At 45.5% G+C, this 21,499-nt stretch overlaps 1 protein-coding gene across 2 annotated transcripts in view; it reads left to right on the top strand.

Moving 5' to 3' along the window:
• Window positions 1-21,499, top strand: part of P2RX3 (purinergic receptor P2X 3) — a 552,515-nt gene that overhangs the window by 401,874 nt on the left and 129,142 nt on the right. The window contains exon 11 of one of the 2 annotated variants that reach the window (XM_077493185.1): window positions 7,246-7,323. In XM_077493185.1, coding sequence (XP_077349311.1) covers window positions 7,246-7,323 — 78 coding nt within the window. Of the gene's footprint in view, window positions 1-7,245; window positions 7,349-21,499 lie in introns of both variants that reach the window. The other variant, XM_077493186.1, reaches the window with a different exon arrangement.

Here is a 21,499-nt window from a genome sequence, read left to right as displayed (position 1 = left end):
GCTCAAAGAATTTTAGTCATGTCCTCTGGCGTACTGTATGCCGCGAGGACTGACAGTACAGTGCTGGCTTTTATAGTGCCCTACCATCGGGCCGGCGTCTGACATCACCGGCTTGATGCGGACAGACAAGCGCAATTGCGCACGCAGTGCCAGTGTTACTTTCTCTATTTATTGGATTATTGTTATCAAAGTGACTATGTACAAGTATATCCTTCAATGATGGAACTCTTTTAAAAGTGACTTTGGTAAATTCTTTGATATATTTACTTGCAATCGGATCAGCCACTAAAAGTTGTCAAAATCTATTTAAAATTTGTTTAAATTCCCTGTGTTGATTCGAGTATCGAGATATAACTCTGACTGTTTCACATTTATTAGAACGTCTGGTAGAAAAAATAAGAGAGGTCCTGTCTCTGGTTTTGACCCGATTATAGGCCTTTTTTAGACATCTATGGCTGTAGCCTCTTGTTTTTAATCTCCGATACAGATCTTTTGCTGCTAATTGAAAATCGAATTCCTTGCTGCAATTGCGTTTCATTCGTAAATATTGGCTATAGGGGATACTGTTTAAAAGTGAAGTTGGATGAGTGCTATTAGCGTGAAGAATTGTATTCCAAACAGAAGGCTTTCTATAAAGGGATGAATCGAATTTACCATCTGTATCAATGGACATGGTTAGATCTAGAAAGTTCACCTGTGTTTGGCTGTAGTGCATAGTAAATTTTAAATTGAAGTCGTTCTTTGAGATTAGGCCCAAAAATTGATTCAGTTCCAGTTCGGTACCTGACCAGAAAAAGAGGGCATTATTAAGATAGCAAAACCAAGAGATCTTATCCAAAAAATGTGTCAGATCATCTCTTGAAAAAGTGTCCTTCTCCCACCCCCCAAGGTACAGGTTAGCATACGATGGGGCACACTTGGCCTCCATCGCAACCTCCTGCACCTGGAGGTAGTGGGAGGAATCAAACACAAAGACGCTGTGTCTCAAAATTGAATTGAGTAATTCTATAACAAATTTACTGTATTTGAGAGAAGATGAGCCCCTTTCATGTAAGAAGGCCCACACAACCTCAGTGCCCCTATCATGGGGAATTGTGTTGTACAGACTCTCAATGTCCAGAGCCACCAACCATTGGTGCTAAATGGTGCTGCCAATCCACCATCTGCCTGGGTCTGATTTGCTAAAAGCATGGCATCTACCTAGAGCCGCACCACAGGCCATAGTGCTCTTCAATTTCAAGGACCATTCCAGCCATTGTTTTGTGCTTTGTTCTTGTGGGAAGGGAACAATGCGCAGTATTATTTATAAGAGGTCAACTGCCCTCCCCATCAATACAAAAATATTATATTACTAAATGTATCTTGCACAGTAATATTAATCCTGTCATCACTGTAAACATTTTTACTCTGGATTGGTATATTTAAAAAAAAATGTTTAGCAGCTTGAACAAACCACACATAGAGCACTATGACTGCATATGTGAGTGTACATGTGTGGTCTCGGAATGACATTGTGGCATGCATTTTGAAAATGTGTGACTGTCATTGAGAATCTAAACCAATTCCGTGTATAAGGGGCCCTCTCCCAAATCTGAAGCTACTTGGGCTACCTTGGAGGAGCCAGGAGTGCTGGCAGGGGGACCTGAGAAAAGGATGATTGGGGTTGGTAAAAAGGTAAAACTTTTTGACTTTGAAACCACTTTAACCCATTATATTTTGTCACATTCTAGAAAGTGGCTGAATTTCTGGAGTCCAGCTTTAACACAAAGTTTGCATGTGTTAAATGCAATGCACAGATGTAATTGGACCTTAATGGTACACTTACCCTTTAAAAGGAACATGTGATGAAGCTACTTGTCTCAGGAGGCCCCTGGTTAAACAGCTGTTCTTTAAATATTAGTTCCAGGGCAGCTGTATATCGCTGAGTGAGGGCTAATTCACACATACTGCTGTGACCGGCTTTTTACTGCACTGTAAAATGCCAGTCACCGCAAGGACACACAAAATACAATTGTTTTCTAAGTATCCAATTGACACTAAAATGTGGCCTGGGAATGCACTCCAGTGATCTACAAAAAAATTTAGGCGTCCAGCATTTTATCGCAGCGTGTTGGACAAGATCGTATATCACTGTAAAGCAGTGTAACGCATCGCACTCCTATACCTATAATAAAGTGTCACTTTTGTGCACTTTAAATAAAGTTAGTCCAAAAAGGAAACTGTGTGGTAGTGCACTGAATTGTGCACCACACTGCCCACTATTGCAGCCATAATGGGCAGCTGCCAGACAGAAAACCTCTGTGGTTTATCTGTGTGGTAGCTGTCCATTCCGTGTCAATAGGCCCTAAAGCCAAGTAGTAATCAAGACAGGTTTTCAGCAGTGAAATAAGTAGGAGACACTTGGAAAATTCTTCAAAACTAATGTAGCACCCAGTGGTTTAGTCAGGGAGCTCCTCACAAATTTACAAAAGAGTAGTTATCTTGGTCGATTGATAGAGATCTATTGATTTCTCCCTAAGTTTGGCCTTGTTAAACTTTTCTCTTCTACCACTAAGTGGCGGGGCACCTAGTGGTACTAGATATGAGAAGGGCAACCCAAGGTCAGGTTATGAGTTTATTGGGTATCTCAGCCAATGATTAGGGGTTTTCTTGAATCCCTTGGCCTGCTGGTAGAACCTATATATTCGGATGAGGTCAGATGATCTATGTTCTGTGCCACCTGGACGATTGTCAGGGTGGACATGTTTCGTATGCCCTGGGCTGCTAGGCTGGAGATTGGGCCTAACCTGGTGGCATCTGGCTACCAGGCTGTGTGAGGGCCTATCCAGAAGGCAGAGGGGAGCATAGGGTTGGGACTGCAGCTTGCAGTCCAACCAAAAGTGGCAGTTCTGTTGACCAGGGAACCTGTCAGTGGTCAGAGGTAGATTTGAAGCTGTCACCACAAAGGGACCAACCATCTTTACCAGGGACCACAGTGAGTAACTGAAGAAAGTACTAGGTCATATTTTCACCGAACGGGCACTGTGGATAATCTGGAAACTTCAGGCGGTGATCAAGTCAGGGGCCCAACCCGCAGAGGAGATGCTTGCAGAGAAGCCTTGTGAGTGAAGCCAGGGACCTCGCCGGTTAGCAGGGGTAAAGTGTGAGTAGTATCTGGAGTGCCAAACTAAAGACACAGCAGAGAAGCAGGGGTGACGCTTGAGGGAGATACCACCGCCGACCTTGGAGGAGCTCAAAGGGTTCATAGTCAGTGAATCAGAGGGTCTAGTGAGAGACCGGGAGCTCAGTGTTGAAGAACTACAAGAGGCAGTTGTATGTGAGCGGAAAGGACGGTTACGTTTGAGTTAGGAACTGTTAAAGACTGTTACCATATAAGACAGCATTCCTGCATGTGCAGAAATGGCACCTTGCTGGGGCCTTTCCCTGCACGGCTGTCCCCCTATTGAAGTCTTAGTCCTTGTACACACGGTTGGAGAATCCGTCGGAATGTGTCCTATCGGACCGTGTTGTCGGATAATCCGACTGTGTGTGGTATGCATCGGACTGATTCCATCGGAATATCCGTCGGACCCAATTTTCCAACTTGTTGGAAAATCATGTGTAGAGAATTTTGATCGGACCAAGTGCCACGCATGCTCAGATCAAATTCCTACATAAAAGCTATTGGCTACTAGCCTGAACGTAGTCCCATCGTAATGAAATTACGTCATCACGTTCTGAATGATCGGATTTTTCGACAACTTAGTCCGACCGTGTGTATGCAACAGTTTCGGACAAGATCCGACGGACAAAATCCGACGGATTTGGTTGTCGAAATCTCTGACCGTGTGTACAGGGGTTTAGAGTCTGCCAATTGAATCTATAACTAAGGGTGTCCTGGCCCTAACCCTCTTTCCCCCAAAAATACAAAAAGGACTGTCAAAAGAAATAAATCCTCTTTTACATCCAAGAAGTGTCTGACAACCAATGACTTTCACCATCTTTGCACCCACTATACCTCACAACCCACTACATTGAAGGATGTCAGCTATCTTTGGAGGTCCTCATTAGACTGGACAAGGCCAGAAACCTTGCTACACTAAGTTTTCTGAGTGAGGCCAAAGCCCAGCTACGTGTTACATAGTTATAACAAGGTACTGTTCTTTCACAATTCAAATCATACAGTAAGAATTTAGAGAATAAAGAATAACAAATAAGGAAGCTAAAGTCCAAGATGCAAAGCATGCTGGCCAATTTCATTCCACTTCAATTAACTTCTGACTTCATCTAATCCATCCTTCCCTGGCTAGCTGAGCACAGAGCTTTGTGTAGGGGACAGAGAGAGGCATAAAGGAGTAGAGCTCTGACAGGATTACTCGAGGCTCATGTAATCTGGAATTGTGGTGAGTTTGAAACCCAGAGGGGTGTGTGACCCACGGATGGAGCAATCTGGTGGAAGGGTGCACATTCGACAGATAAATATTGATATCACCATTTGTGTCTGGACTCTCCCTTTTCTCTTAAATCACTATCTGATATTGTTATCAAGGGATGATTATTTTGGTTGTTTTATAATTTGAAAAATATTTTTCAGTCCAGTCATTTTAATTTGACAGGAGCGCCGCTAATGATAAAAGCTATTGGATGATTTGTATATCAGTACTTTGCATTTGTCATAGAGAGAATATTGTGTGTTAGAGTAAGCGGCTGCTACAGGGCAACCTGAACAATTGTTTGTATTATTTTATGTATATTTGTGTTTTTTTATTTGGAATTTTTATGCACCATTGCGCTGAGTGAGGAGATTGATACGCCTATTATTGTTGTTGTTTTTTTATCTTATGCTGTATCAGTTTTATGTGACAGTTGCCAGATGTTCACCTGTCCTCTTATTTTTTCTTGTATCATCAGTTCAGGAATAAAAATGACAGTTGGAACAGATAGAGCAGGAAGGTTCAAATCTGTGCACCAACACAACATGCTGGACACTACTAGCAACAGTATAAATACAAAAAGTAAATGCATTTACAGTTGTAAAGTACCATTACCCACGTACAGTGCCTTGCGAAAGTATTCGGCCCCCTTGAACTTTTCAACCTTTTGCCACATTTCAGGCTTCAAACATAAAGATATAAAATTTTAATTTTTTGTGAAGAATCACCAACAAGTGGGACACAATTGTGAAGTGGAACAAAATCTATTGGTTATTTTAAACTTTTTTAGCAAATGAAAAACTGAAAAGTGGTGCGTGTAAAATTATTCGGCCCCTTTACTTTCAGTGCAGCAAACTCACTCCAGAAGTTCAGCGAGGATCTCTGAATGATCCAATGTTGTCCTAAATGACTGATGGTGATAAATAGAATCCACCTGTGTGTAATCAAGTCTCTGTATAAATGCACCTGCTCTGTGATAGTCTCAGGGTTCTGTTGAAAGCGCAGAGAGCATCATGAAGACCAAGGAACACACCAGGCAGGTCCGTAATACTGTTTTGGGGAAGTTTAAAGCCGGATTTGGATACAAAAAGATTTCCCAAGCTTTAAACATCCCAAGGAGCACTGTGCAAGCAATCATTTTGAAATGGAAGGAGTATCAGACCACTGCAAATCTACCAAGACCTGGCCGTCCCTCTAAACTTTCAGCTCAGACAAGGAGAAGACTGATCAGAGATGCAGCCAAGAGGCCCATGATCACTCTGGATGAACTGCAGAGAACTACAGCTGAGGTGGGAGAGTCTGTCCATAGGACAACAATCAGTCGTACACTGAACAAATCTGGCCTTTATGGAAGAGTGGCAATAAGAATGCCATTTCTCAAAGATATCCATAAAAACTCTCGTCTAAAGTTCGCCACAAGCCACCTGGGAGACACACCAAACATGTGTAAGAAGGTGCTCTGGTCAGATGAAACCAAAATCGAACTTTTTGCCCACAATGCAAAACAATATGTTTGGCGTAAAAGCAACATAGCTCATCACCCTCAACACACCATCCCCACTGTCAAACATGGTGGTGGCAGCATCATGGTTTGGGCCTGCTTTTGTTCAGCAGGGACAGGGAAGATGGTTAAAATTGAGGGGAAGATGGATGCAGCCAAATACAGGACTATTCTGGATGAAAACCTGTTGGAGTCTGCAAAAGACCTGAAACTGGGACGGAGATTTATCTTCCAACAAGACAATGATCCCAAACATATAGCAAAATCTACAAAGGAATGGTTCACAGATAAACGTAGCCGGGTGTTAGAATGGCCAAGTCAAAGTCCAGACCTGAATCCAATCGAGAATCTGTGGAAAGAGCTGAAAACTGCTGTTCACAAACGCTCTTCATCCAACCTCACTGAGCTCGAGCTGTTTTGCAAGGAAGAATGGGCAAGAATTTCAGTCTCTCGATGTGCAAAACTGATAGAGACATACCCCAAGCGACTTGCGGCTGTAATTGCAGCAAAAGGTGGCTCTACAAAGTATTAACGCAAGGGGGCCGAATAATTTTGCACGCCCCACTTTTCATTTTTTTATTAGTTAAAAAGTTTCAAAAATCCAATAGATTTCTTCCACTTCACAATTGTGTCCCACTTGTTGGTGATTCTTCATAAAAAAGAAAAATTTTATATCTTTATGTTTGAAGCCTGAAATGTGGCAAAAGGTTGAAAAGTTCAAGGGAGCCGAATACTTTCGCAAGGCACTGTATAAATATATATTATAAACTTACAGTAAGAAATAGCAAATCTGCTGCTGGTGATACTTTACACACTCACCAAAGTTCAGCTGCTATTTATGTAATACAAATCACTCAGTTGCGGGTCAAAATACTGTAACATCGTAATCACTAGCAAGAAAGTAGAAAACTTGCTGGTTGTATAGCAGGGCAAAAAAAAAAAAAAGACGGAGAATGTGCTCTTATTGATTTGTGCTGGCAAGACATCAAATTTGCATTAAAGCATCAATATACGAGTACTGGAATGGAAGACCAGGAAGCCAGAGATAATGGCTGCTTCAAAGCTGCATATACTTTTCTGCATAAGGTTTATTGGAAATGAGAACTACAATAGAAGATTAGTCTTGTAGCATCACTTACTGGTGAAATTAGGTAGTGTATTTATAAACCATAGCAATTTTCTAGGAGCACCTTTTAAACCTGAATATAAATAGTCACCCTCAGGTATAGGAAGAAATAAGATAAGAAAAATTGTATTATCTGGAAATATAGTTTAAAATTGTCCTAATCAGCTTTTTACTTGATTACCTATTTGGATTGTTTCTTTTTACAGGGCACTGTCCTTTGTGATATCATTTTACTGAACTTCCTGAAAGGAGCGGATCAGTACAAAGCAAAGAAGTTTGAGGAGGTATATCACTGCTGAAAATGCAGAGGTGCATACAAATAGTACAAATGATTGAATTAAAAAACAACTCTAGTTCAAATACTTACTGTAAATACACATTTTAAATATGTATTTTATTTGTAAGAATGTTTGCAATTCTGTCAATTCCTTCTTATGGTTTTCACACTTTTGGTACTCTATATAGTGGCACCACTATTTATTTGGAGCTTTTCAGCTTCCTGTGGCACACCTGCTTAAACTCTGATCATGTAAGAGTATATCTAAAGCCAAACAGGACTTTTTAGCTTTGTGTCACTGAGGAGGTTTATAAATAAAATCAATGGTTGGTGTTCACTCCAAAATAAATTAAAATTAAACAGTAATAAATTACAATAACTCTAAAAATTCATATGATGTGATATCTTCAAAATTAAGTCCACTTTTTGTAAAGTCACAATAGATCCAATAAAGTGCAAATTGACATAAATACTGCAATAAATACAGTAAAGTGCAAAAGTGCTAAACAAGTGACTGTAGTGGATGAAATATAAAAATATAAAAAAATTCCAATATAAATGAGTGGGTATACAAAATATCAGGTTCAGGGGGAGTCCATGTATAGAATGACGGAGGTGCAAATGGTGCTGATGAATCACAGAAAAAAATCTTCTGGCTCCAAAGTGCAAGGTGCAGTGTGAAGGGGCTCTGTAGTAACAGCAGATGACACTGTGACTTCACTGATTGTGGATCTTCGGTGTAAATAACACCCATAGGTGTACTAACTTCTTACCTTACTGCTGTAAGGTAAGCAGCATTCAAAGAGAGAGAGGAGTAGTGATGGCCGAACGGTTCGCCCGGCGGTCGTTTCGCGGCGAATTTCCGACATTCGCGGTCCGCACGTTCGAACGCCTTTTTCCGTCGTTCGCCGCGGCGGACTTACGTGTTTAATGTATACAAGAACTTTAACCTTTGGTGACACGTTTATCATGTGATACAGGACAGCCAATTGAGACATGACAGCACATGGACACTTGTACATTCCCCCTAACCTATAAATACACCCGATCCGGTGGCCATTTTACATTCTTTCTTCTGTTAAGATAGGGACAGGTTCCTGTGTGGAGTAGGGAGAGATAAACCACTAGCTATTTGGTACACAAAAGTTCTTTTCAGGACTGGTATAGGTGTTAGGTGTTGATAGGTTTGCTGTGCTGCTGATTCTTGCAGCAGCCTGAGTGTCTTTTGTTAGTTTAGAGAAAGGGAAAGGACGGTGTATGCTACAGGGACAGCCAGATTAGTCTTTCATCATCATCATCATCATCATCATCATTAGCTGTTACTATCAAGGTCCACAAAAGAGCTGTTCCAGTAACCACTAATCGTTCTCTTTTTTTGCCAATTTGTATAGGGACAGGAAGGAAGCAGTGTTGTCAGGCAGTGAGGGTAATTTTAAAGACTTGCTGTTATTATTAGTTCCACAAAGGTTCTTTTCAGGACTGGTATCAGTGGTACAGTAATAGGCTTGTACATGTATAATATTCTTTCTTCCAAATATAGAAAGGATATTATACTTGACTGCTGCCCTTCTGCTGCAGTCTGCTAAACATTCACAACTCACTTGTTCCACAAAAGTTCTTATAAGGACTGGTAACTTGGTATAGGGTGCTACGGTACATAGGCTTGAGTGCGGTACAGTCTGCTGTTCTGTAAGGACCGCTATCGGTCCACAATAGATAGGGTTGACGTGCACCACTGCTGACCGCTGCCCTATACTGCAGCAGTCCTTCAGCGGTATAGGGACTGACGTACAGTTTGCTAATCACTAACACACAACCTGCTTGTTCCACAAAAGTTCTTATAAGGACTGGTAACTTGGTATAGGGTGCTACGGTACATAGGCTTGAGTGCGGTACAGTCTGCTGTTCTGTAAGGACCGCTATCGGTCCACAATAGATAGGGTTGACGTGCACCACTGCTGACCGCTGCCCTATACTGCAGCAGTCCTTCAGCGGTATAGGGACTGACGTACAGTCTGCTAAACACTAATACACAACCTGCTTGGTCCACAAAAGTTCTTATAAGGACTGGTAACTTGGTATAGGGTGCTACGGTACATAGGCTTGAGTGCGGTACAGTCTGCTGTTCTGTAAGGACCGCTATCGGTCCACAATAGATAGGGTTGACGTGCACCACTGCTGACCGCTGCCCTATACTGCAGCAGTCCTTCAGCGGTATAGGGACTGACGTACAGTCTGCTAAACACTAATACACAACCTGCTTGGTCCACAAAAGTTCTTATAAGGACTGGTAACTTGGTATAGGGTGCTACGGTACATAGGCTTGAGTGCGGTACAGTCTGCTGTTCTGTAAGGACCGCTATCGGTCCACAATAGATAGGGTTGACGTGCACCACTGCTGACCGCTCACCTATACTGCAGCAGTCCTTCAGCGGTATAGGGACTGACGTACAGTCTGCTAATCACTAACACACAACCTGCTTGTTCCACAAAAGTTCTTATAAGGACTGGTAACTTGGTATAGGGTGCTACGGTACATAGGCTTGAGTGCGGTACAGTCTGCTGTTCTGTAAGGACCGCTATCGGTCCACAATAGATAGGGTTGACGTGCACCACTGCTGACCGCTGCCCTATACTGCAGCAGTCCTTCAGCGGTATAGGGACTGACGTACAGTCTGCTAATCACTAACACACAACCTGCTTGTTCCACAAAAGTTCTTATAAGGACTGGTAACTTGGTATAGGGTGCTACGGTACATAGGCTTGAGTGCGGTACAGTCTGCTGTTCTGTAAGGACCGCTATCGGTCCACAATAGATAGGGTTGACGTGCACCACTGCTGACCGCTGCCCTATACTGCAGCAGTCCTTCAGCGGTATAGGGACTGACGTACAGTCTGCTAAACACTAATACACAACCTGCTTGGTCCACAAAAGTTCTTATAAGGACTGGTAACTTGGTATAGGGTGCTACGGTACATAGGCTTGAGTGCGGTACAGTCTGCTGTTCTGTAAGGACCGCTATCGGTCCACAATAGATAGGGTTGACGTGCACCACTGCTGACCGCTCACCTATACTGCAGCAGTCCTTCAGCGGTATAGGGACTGACGTACAGTCTGCTAATCACTAACACACAACCTGCTTGTTCCACAAAAGTTCTTATAAGGACTGGTAACTTGGTATAGGGTGCTACGGTACATAGGCTTGAGTGCGGTACAGTCTGCTGTTCTGTAAGGACCGCTATCGGTCCACAATAGATAGGGTTGACGTGCACCACTGCTGACCGCTGCCCTATACTGCAGCAGTCCTTCAGCGGTATAGGGACTGACGTACAGTCTGCTAATCACTAACACACAACCTGCTTGTTCCACAAAAGTTCTTATAAGGACTGGTAACTTGGTATAGGGTGCTACGGTACATAGGCTTGAGTGCGGTACAGTCTGCTGTTCTGTAAGGACCGCTATCGGTCCACAATAGATAGGGTTGACGTGCACCACTGCTGACCGCTGCCCTATACTGCAGCAGTCCTTCAGCGGTATAGGGACTGACGTACAGTCTGCTAATCACTAACACACAACCTGCTTGTTCCACAAAAGTTCTTATAAGGACTGGTAACTTGGTATAGGGTGCTACGGTACATAGGCTTGAGTGCGGTACAGTCTGCTGTTCTGTAAGGACCGCTATCGGTCCACAATAGATAGGGTTGACGTGCACCACTGCTGACCGCTGCCCTATACTGCAGCAGTCCTTCAGCGGTATAGGGACTGACGTACAGTCTGCTAAACACTAATACACAACCTGCTTGGTCCACAAAAGTTCTTATAAGGACTGGTAACTTGGTATAGGGTGCTACGGTACATAGGCTTGAGTGCGGTACAGTCTGCTGTTCTGTAAGGACCGCTATAGGTCCACAATAGATAGGGTTGACGTGCACCACTGCTGACCGCTCACCTATACTGCAGCAGTCCTTCAGCGGTATAGGGACTAAGAGTTTTGTCACAGGGTCATTTAAAAAATGACATGCAGAGGAAGAGGCAGGCCCTTCCGCAGGGGTGGTAGGGGTAGGGCAGGAGCAACAGGCTTGAGCCAAAGTGGGAAGTTGCAGAAGGTGCGTTCAATTACTTTAAAGGATGCACCAGACTTGGTTGAGTGGCTCGCTCAGCCTTACTCTTCTGCACCCTCCTCATCCTCTCGATCTGCACCCTCTTCTTCACTCTCTGCTATGTGCACCCCCAAAGACACTACCACCAACAACACGACCACCACCACCACCACCACATACCTTCCGCTTGAGTCACTGGAATTATTTTCCGATCCATATCAAGAGGACATTTCTGATGCGCAGCCACTCTTGGTATTGGATCAGGAAGAGGAGGTAGCAACAAGCGCTACTCAGCAGTCTGACGCCAGTACCCAGATCAGCCCAAGGAGGAGGTTGGTCCCCGGTGTTGCTGCCTACTCCGAGATCTCTACTTATAGCGGTGGGGAAGGTGACGTTGATGATGACGTGTCTAGTGATGTCACGTGGGTGCCCACAAGAGAGGAAGAGGAGGGGAGTTCAGAGGGAGATATGGACCAGCAGATAGGGAGGAGAAGCAGCAATGACTTACATTGCACAGCAGGGACAAAGCAGACTGCAAATGTATCAGGAGCGAGTCATCGACCATGTACGGTCACATCTGGCGCTCCCAGGACACCGGCACATGGCTCCGCAGTGTGGGCTTTTTTTAACGTGTCCGCTGCTGACAATAGCGTTGCCATCTGCAATCTTTGCAGTCAACGCGTTAGTCGCGGTAAGCCCAATACTCACCTAGGGACGACCGCCTTAAGAAGGCACATGAGCAGCCATCACCGAGCCCAGTGGGAGCAACGGAACACACAAAGCCACACTGCAGGCTCTCACCGTCCAGCCTCGTCTTCTACTTCTCCTTCTCCTCTCTCCTCACAATTGTCCTCCACTCCACCTTCCATCACGCCAAGCTCACATTTTTCTGCAAAAAGGCAGGCTTCCGTGGGCCTAATGTTTGAGCGTAAAAAAATGATGATGCCGGATAACCCTCTTGCCCAACGGTTGGCGGCTGGCTTGTCAGAACTCATAGCCCGCCAACTACTGCCATATAAACTGGTGGACTCGGAGGCCTTTCGCAAATTTGTGGCCATTGGAACACCACAATGGAAGGTCCCAGGAAGGAAGTATTTCTCAGAGAAGGGCATCCCAGAGCTATATGGCCATGTTCAGCGGCAAGTGAATGTATCTCTGGCACACAGTGTCGGTGCCAAGATACATCTGACCACAGACACGTGGTCTAGCAAACACGGGCAGGGAAGGTATATCAGTTTTACTGCCCACTGGGTGAACCTTCTGACGGCCGTCAAGCATGTAACCCGTGGCACCCGTGTAGATTTGGTTTTACCGCCACGGATTGCATGCAGGCCTGACTCTTCTTCTCCTCCTCCTACTCCATCCTCCTCCCTCTCCTCCTCAGCTGCCTCCTCCTTTTCCGCTGCTAGCGTCTCTTCCACTGCACCGCCCAAGCTCCCCAGAACCTATTCCACATGCCAGGTGAGACGTTGCCATGCCGTGCTGCGTCTGTTGTGCCTGGAAGCAAAGAGCCACACTGGCCCGGCACTCCTTTCAGCTTTGCGTTCACAGGCAGATGAGTGGCTAACACCGCTCAATTTGACAGTTGGTAAAGTGGTGTGTGACAACGGTGCCAATCTGCTTAGCGCATTGAAACAGGGCAAAATCACGCACGTGCCGTGCATGGCACACGTCTTAAACTTGGTCGTGCAGCGATTCCTTGTCAAATACCCTGGGGTCCAGGACATCTTGCGGCAGGCAAGGAAAATCTCGGCCCATTTCAGAAGATCTTACACGGCCATGGCTCGCCTTGCTGACATTCAGCGGCGACACCATCTGCCGGTCAGACGTCTTATTTGCGATTGCCCGACGCGATGGAACTCAACCTTCTATATGCTTGATAGGCTGCTCCAGCAGAAACGTGCAGTTAACGTCTACCTGTATGAACTCTGCGAAAGAAACGGTTCTGGGGAGCTGGGTTTTTTTTCACCGCGCCAGTGGCTGCTCATGCGCGACACATGCAGACTTCTGCGGCCATTTGAGGAGATCACCAAACTGGTCAGTCGCAGCCATGGCGCCATCAGTGACATGGTACCTTATGCCTTCTTTCTGGAGCGTGCATTGCGTCGTGTCATTGATCAGGCTGTGGAGGAGCAGGAGCGGGAAGATGAGGAAGTCGCAATGCTGGATGAATTCCCAGGGGGGGCTACTCTATCTGAGACAAGTCAACAACAGGAGTCTGATGAGGAGTCAGAGGAGGATGGTGCCGGGGCGGATGAGCAGGAGCAAGAAGAGCATGCTTTAAACCTTTCTGGGATCCCTGTTGTGCGAGGATGGGGAGAGGAGAATGAAGAGGACGACATTATCCTGGATGATGAGCAGGAGCCAGGCCACCACACCGCTTCCACTTTAGTGCAAATGGGGGCCTTCATGCTCCAGTGTTTTAATAGGGACCCCCGTATAAAAAGCATGAGGGTCAAGGACCAGTACTGGGTGGCAACGTACTTAGACCCCCGGTACAAACACAAAATGGCGGAAATGTTACCGCCGTCGCAGAGGGCTGTCAGAATGCAGCACTTCCAGGCCTTGCTTCGAGAAATGCTGCATTCTGCTTTTGCGTGCGCTGGCAGAGGAGCAATTCCCACTCCCAGAGAAGGATTTGCGGGTACCAATCCAACAGCGCCTGCAAGAAGAGGCCGGTTTGAAGATGTGTTGGTGACTTCGGATATGAGGTCATTCTTTCAGCCGACCCATCGACAGGTGTCATCCGGATCCAGCATCAGGGAACGCCTAGACCGTCAGGTGTCCGACTACATTGGGTTAACGGCCGATGTGGACGCTCTGAGGAGTGATGAACCCCTAGACTACTGGGTGGGCAGGCTTGACCTCTGGCCAGAGCTTGCCCAATTTGCAATCGAACTGTTGGCTTGCCCCTCATCCAGTGTCCTGTCCGAAAGGACGTTCAGCGCAGCAGGGGGGATTGTGACCGATAAGCGTACTCGCCTAGCTCACCACAGTGTTAACTACCTCACATTTCTAAAAATGAATGAGGCATGGATCTCGGAGGAATTCAACACATGTGACCAGTAGACCATGTATATGTCTATAAACTATTTTTTTAATCAAGCACACAGACCTTCTTAATTCATTTGGCTCACTTCCTTGACCCAAAAAAGCACACCGTACTATATGCCCCTACCCTCCTCTTTGAAGAGGTTGAGCGGTGTCATATTTCTACTGGGGCTGCTTATGATATCCCTGTGCTGTGCTGACTTCCTCCTGGGGGTTCTTATTATGAAGGGATCACACTATCCCTGTGCTGTGCTGACTTCCTCCTGGGGGTTCTTATTATGAGGGGATCACACCATCCCTGTGCTGTGCTGACTTCCTCCTGGGGCTGCTTACGGTGCTGCTGTCAGTGCTGTATGTCACGGTGCTGCTGTCAGCGCTGTATGTCACGGTGCTGCTGTCAGCGCTGTATGTCACGGTGCTGCTGTCAGCGCTGTATGTCACGGTGCTGCTGTCAGCGCTGTATGTCACGGTGCTGCTGTCAGCGCTGTATGTCACGGTGCTGCTGTCAGCGCTGTATGTCACGGTGCTGCTGTCAGCGCTGTATGTCACGGTGCTGCTGTCAGCGCTGTATGTCACGGTGCTGCTGTCAGCGCTGTATGTCACGGTGCTGCTGTCAGCGCTGTATGTCACGGTGCTGCTGTCAGCGCTGTATGTCACGGTGCTGCTGTCAGTGCTCTGTATTACGGTGCTGCTGTCAGATGCCTCTATCACGGTGCATGTGTCATTCCGGTATGTCACGCTGCTGGTGATCATCTCCTGCACCCTCTTCTTTGCCTACCCTGGTCCCTGACCTTCCCTCTCCTCCATTGCCTTCATTAGCTCCATAGTCCTGAATTGTTAGAACAATTTCCCAAATAAAATAAAAATGCTTGTAGTTATCGATCCCAAATTCACCTCATACATGTATTATGTCATTGTCCAGATGGTGGGACTACGTTTTACCCCCTAATAATTACCACGTGGCCGCAAATTCGACATGAAGGTTTGCAAAGTTCGCCTCCCATTGAAGTCAATGGGGCCCGCGGCGAACGGTCGGTTTCGCGAACGTTTGGGTCCGTTCGCATTTCGCGTTCGCGAAACGTCCCGTCGGAAGTTCGTCCATCACTAGAGAGGAGGTTAATCACTCAGGTGGGGTTGTTTCCTGCGCATTCCTTCTTTCCAGAGAGTCACCGGTGTATGCAGAGCTTAATAGGTGCTTCCTTTCATTCCGGTAGGGTAAGCAATAAGGGACGCTCAAATGCATCAAAACCGCACATGTATGGGAAAGATTTGGAGAGAACACAGAGCCTCTATGGTGTAGTATGCTTAAGGTGGATGTTTATTAGTAAATAACAGCAGTAAAACGTACTCACATTTTGTGACAGAATAATGCACAATGTAAAAATGAGCAGCGAGCTTGAGACCTAAACGTCACTTCCGGTGTCCGTATGCCTGTGTCCTACGCATTACGTCACTGTCACGTGCTTCACTGGGGATAGGCTATGGTCAGCAGAAGTGTCCTTAAATAGGTTACATATGATCTAATTGATGGTCAGCCATTTTCTTGAAGCCCTCATATTCAAAGTATTAAAGCAGCCATTTTCCTAAAAATCGCTGTATAGGATTTATTGTATCTCAAAATAGACAATACAGCGTCGTAACTTTGGCACTAAGTGTCGTCACTGATGTGTTGCCATCAATGAATAGAGAAAATGAATGATCAGTGTTATGTGAGGAATATATATCTGCAGAAAATGCATGGAAACCTCAAATTAGTATATTCAATTTCAGATGGCAATATGTAACTAGAAAAGTCTACAATTTCTGGGGAAATTGTGTGAAGAGTTCTTGCCTCCACCTACTGGAGTGGGTGGAGTAACTGGGTGGAGTGGCTTAAGTAACTGTTGTGTGGTTGGAGTGGCTGTGAAAAGTGTTAAAAAGCTTAATATTTTAAAAAGTATAAATAGTACTAAAAAAGTTGAATTCCCATCATTAGCTGAAAGAGCTTTTTTGATTCAAAAAATATATATATTTTTTTTTTTCAAAAATGTTTTTTTTTTCAAAAATGTTTTTTTTTTCAAAAATGATTTTGGCAGATCATGGGGTGATCATAATGTTTTGGTTGATCATGGAGTTGTCAGTTTTTGTCACCTCCCACTCTAGTTTTGAACATTTCACCATTCGTTCCTATGGGACAAGTTCCGTGAACCATTTGGCAAAACATTCCACAAAGTAATAGCACACCAATCGGGAACAATCCACACGTTTTGGTATATTACTGTCTATGTAGTGTAAAAGCTGTGGGAGGAGTTAGGGTGGTAAATTTGGCTATAATAATAATAATATATATGTGAGATAACAGTAAGTGGTCTTGCTATGCAAGAACACTTAATTATAATAACGAGCTAACATTAACAGATGCCATTTGGAAGAATAATAAAAATTGCGACCTGCTCACTAAATGTTAAAAGGGGGGAAGAGACAAAGGGTAGTGGTAGTTATTAAGATATTAAATTATTAAGATAAGTTGAGCATTAAAAGGTATAAAACAATGGTGTAAAAGTAGGACTCCGGAAATGATGTATACGTTACCATAAAAAGCATAATATATGAGCAGTGAGTAAACAATGGTAAAAAAATATAAAATTAATCTAAGTAATACAGTGATAATATGGTCTGTTATAAACAAATACACAGTAAAATATGTAAATAATCTGAGTATTAAAATGTTCATATGATCTAATGTACACTAACGGATGATTCACAAGTCACTAATAAAACAGTTGAGGTCAAATTCTATGCTGAGGCTCCGGGGTGTGAATGTGTCAAAAATAAAAATAAATTTGGATTGTAGTTTACTCAAAGTTCTGACCTTATGTCCCCCTCACCAATGCCTTTTATACGGTTCAATGCCCCAGAACATGAGGTGGGTGGGGTCTTGTTTATGATGTGTGGTGAAGTGTTTAGAAACACTGTATTTACCAAACCCCTTAATGATGTTTTGTACATGTTCTTTTATCCGCATTTTCGGGGAGGGGGGGGGTTTGTGCGCCCAATATACTGAAGGCCACAGCTGCATTTGAGGACATATACTGCTCCCTCTGTGTTGCAACAGATGAAATCCCTGACTTCATGTGTATTCCCGGTACTGGTTGATGTGAATTTAAACTTCTTTTCTACTGGTCTTTTTTCTTGGTACAGGCGTTTGCATGGGTAGAAGCCTTTTCCTGTAAAAAAAAGTCTAGCCAATTGCTGGTGGATCAGGAATATTTTTAACTATTTTATCTCTTAATGTTGGAGCTTGTTTATATGCAAATTTCGCTATGTGAGGGAGGATAGATTTAAGGTGTGTATCTGTTAAAAGAATATACCAGTGTCTTTTGATGATGTTCTCAATGTTTTTGTATTGGGCATTGTAGTCTAATGCCGCGTACACACAATCAAACAATCCGATGGAAAAGTCCGGCAAACTCAAGTCCGCCGGACAATCCGCCCGTGTGTAGCCGGCGGACTTAGAAAGTAGTTTTGCACTCCAATCTTACCGCCGGACTCGCATTTTGGCGGACAATCCGGCCGTGCGTGTGCCAGTCCGCCGTACTTTTGAAATGAACTGACTTTTCCCGCCCGGAGAAAAGTCCGCTCATTTTGAGCGCGTGTCCAGGTAGCCGGGGCCAGCGAAGGAGGCGTCGCTGGCCCCGTCACCTGGTATGGACTTAAAGGGGAATCCCTACGCCGAAAAATCGGCATGGGGGTCCCCCCCATAGGTCCACATCAGACCCTTGTCCGAGCACGCTACCCGGCCGGCCAGGAAAGGGGGGACAAGTGAGCGTCCATGCCATTGTGAGTGGAGGATGCGACGAGGCGACCGGGCCACCGCCTGTAAAAGAGCTAGAAGAAGGCGTGGTGGCCCGGCAAGAAGAACCGAAGAAGGGGACAAGACCCCCGAAGAGGGGGACAAGACCCCCGAAGTTGGAAGAAGAGGGCGGCGGCAGTGAAGAAGAAAGCCAGGCTCCTCCGCTAGCAAAAGAGCTAGCAGAAGATAGAGGAGGAGTCCGGCGAGAAGACCCCCGAAGACGGAAGACCCCCGGAGCTGTGCAATAAACTATTTTAACCCTTGTGTGTTGTGTTTTTTTTTTACTTTTTTCCACAGGTGAATGGGTAGGGGTACATTGTACCCCCCTGATACCGGCCCCCTTATTAAAGGGGGCTCCCAGATTCCAATAAGCCCCCCGCCCGCAGACCATGACAACCAACGGCCAGGGTTGTCGGGAAGAGGTCCTTGTCATCAACATGGGGACAAGGTGCTTTGGGGTGGGGGGGCTGCACGGCCCCCCCTTCCCCAAGGCACCCCCCATGTTGAGGGCACGAGGTCTGGTACAGCTAAGTAGAGGGGGGGCGCTCGCTCGTCCCCCCCTTTCCTGGCTGGCCGGGTAGCGTGCTCGAACAAGGGTCTGATGTGGACCTAGGGGGGGACCCCCACGCCGATTTTTCGGCGTAGGGATTCCCCTTTAAGTCCATACCAGGTGACGGGGCCAGCGATACCTCCTTCGCTGGCCCCGGCTACCTGGACATGCGCTCAAAATGAGCGGACTTTCCTCCGCGTGTGTGGGCGAGTCCGTTCATTTCAAAAGTACGGCGGATAGTCCGGCAGACTTAGTACGCCGTATTAGTCCACTGAAAAAGTGTCTTGTGTGGGCAAGTAGCCCATTCGGAAAGTCCGGCGGACATAGTTACATAGTTACATAGTTAGTTACATAGTTAGTTACATAGTTAGTCAGGTTGAAAAAAGACACAAGTCCATCCAGTTCAACCAAAAAAAAAAAATTATATACACACACACACACACACACACACACACACACACACACACACACATACATATATATATATATATACACATATATATATATATATATATATATATATATATATACACACACATATATGTAGGAAGGCCAGTATGGTGGCCTGAATTTATGGGAGGAGCCCGGAGGGTATTTAACCAGCCCGCTCACCTGTGGTCTTTGTCGGTTTCTGGTGCGCGGCACGACGTCACTAGTCCGACTCTTCGAAACTCATTGGCGTCCGTGAGTTACCGTTTCGTAGTTGTTCGAGGTCCTCGTTCCCGTTTGCAATTCACGTACTAACGCGTTGATTTGGCTGTCGCAGGTAGGGTTTTTTCGGTTGACTTGTCATTTCATACATTGTAAATGTCTCGTCACTAAACCTCGATATCAAACTTATGAGTTATTTGTAAAACCCTACACACAGCCGCGACGTCTGTCTACTACTCATAACGTTATCATACTAAACATTTCTTTTGTGTTTGTGTACCTCACACCAACGCAAAGACACAGCTTCGTTTAGGCGTGTCTCACTGTTTTTGCTCCACAGACTAATCAATGTTTCTCGTGGATTTGATGGACACCGGTCAGTGCCATGTCAAGGCCGAACCATTTCAACCATTTTCAAACCATTTCAGATCATTTCAAATCATTTCACTTTCACCTACCGCGCTCCTATTCGAATCCAGTCGCATCCACAATGCACCGATTCGTCCCGGTGCGCCCCAGTTGCTTTTTCGGCCTCATTTCAGTACATGCTCCAGAGTCCCATTTGTTGAGTCACCGACTCATGCCTCTGTCATGGTAAATAATTTCACTGTCACGTATCACGTTCCGATACGAATCCAGTCGCATCTATGATGCACCAATTCGTCCGGCGTGCCCCAGGTATTTTTCGGCCTCATTTCAGTACATGCTCCAGAGTCCCGTTCGTTGTCAATCGCAGGTCTCAGCGCACCGATTCGTGCCTCTGTCATGGGAAATCATTTCACTGTCACGTATCACGTTCCGATACGAATCCAGTCGCATCTACGATGCATCAATTCGTGCCCCAGGTATTTTCTGCCTCATTTCAGTACATGCTCCAGAGTCTCGTTCGTTGTCAGTCGCAATCGCGGCACGACCGATTCGGGCCTCTGTCATGGCAAACTTTTGTCACTCATTTCACTCATTTCACTTACCGTGCTCCGATTCGAATCTAGTCACATCCGTGATGCACCGATTCGTTCCGATGTGCCCCAGTTGGTTACGGCCTCATTTCAGTACATGCTCCAGAGTCAGGATTCATTATCGGTTGCGGGTTTCGTTTCTCTGATTCATGTCTCTGTCATGGGAAATCATTTTCACTGTCACGTATCACGCTCCGATACGAATCCAGTCGCATCGTGCACTAATTCGTCTCGGCGCGCCCCAGGTATTTCAGCCACATTTCAGTACATGCTTCAGAGCATGCACGATTAACGGACAGTAGCACCAGCGGCATGATCGATTCGTGCCTCTGTCATGGCAATCAAAATAATTTCACCGCCACGTACCGCGCTTCGTTTCGAATCCAGTTGCATACATGCACCGATTCGTTACGGTGTGCCCCAGCGCTTTAGCCTCATTTCAGTGCATGCTCCAGAGTCCGGTTCATCATCAGTCACAGTCGCGGCACGACCGGCTTATGCCTCTGTCATAACAGATTTTTCATTAAATTGACCGTCATTTACCGTGCCCCGATTCGAGTCGGTCGCATCCGACATGCACCGATTCGTTCCGGTGTGCTCCAGTTGTTTTCATTCGTACGACCGATTCATATCGGATTCATTCCATACACATCCAAGAAACAACTTCTTGCATATCGCTGCTAGCACGCACCTAAGCATATACTCCCTGCAATCATTGCAAACACATTCCCAGGCACAGACTTCTTGCAATCGTTGCAAGCATGCATTCAAGCATGGACGTCTTGCAGTCGTTGCAAGTACGCATTCAAGCGTAGACTTCTTGCAATCGTTGCAAGCACGCATCCAAGCAAAGACTTCTTGCAAATCATTGCAAGCACGCATTCAAGCATGGGCGTCTTGCAGTCGTTGCAAGTACGCATTCAAGTGTAGACTTCTTGCAACCGTTGCAAGCACGCATTCAAGCATGGACGTCTTGCAGTCGTTGCAAGTACGCATACAAGCGTAGACTTCTTGCAATCGTTGCAAACACGCATCCAAG

The sequence above is a fragment of the Lithobates pipiens genome, unplaced genomic scaffold, assembly GCF_037356315.1.
Source record: "Lithobates pipiens isolate NorthernLeopardFrog02 unplaced genomic scaffold, aLitPip1_a1.2 Scaffold_19, whole genome shotgun sequence".
Lineage (NCBI taxonomy): Eukaryota > Metazoa > Chordata > Amphibia > Anura > Ranidae > Lithobates > Lithobates pipiens.
This window is presented reverse-complemented; position numbering and strand designations above follow the sequence as displayed.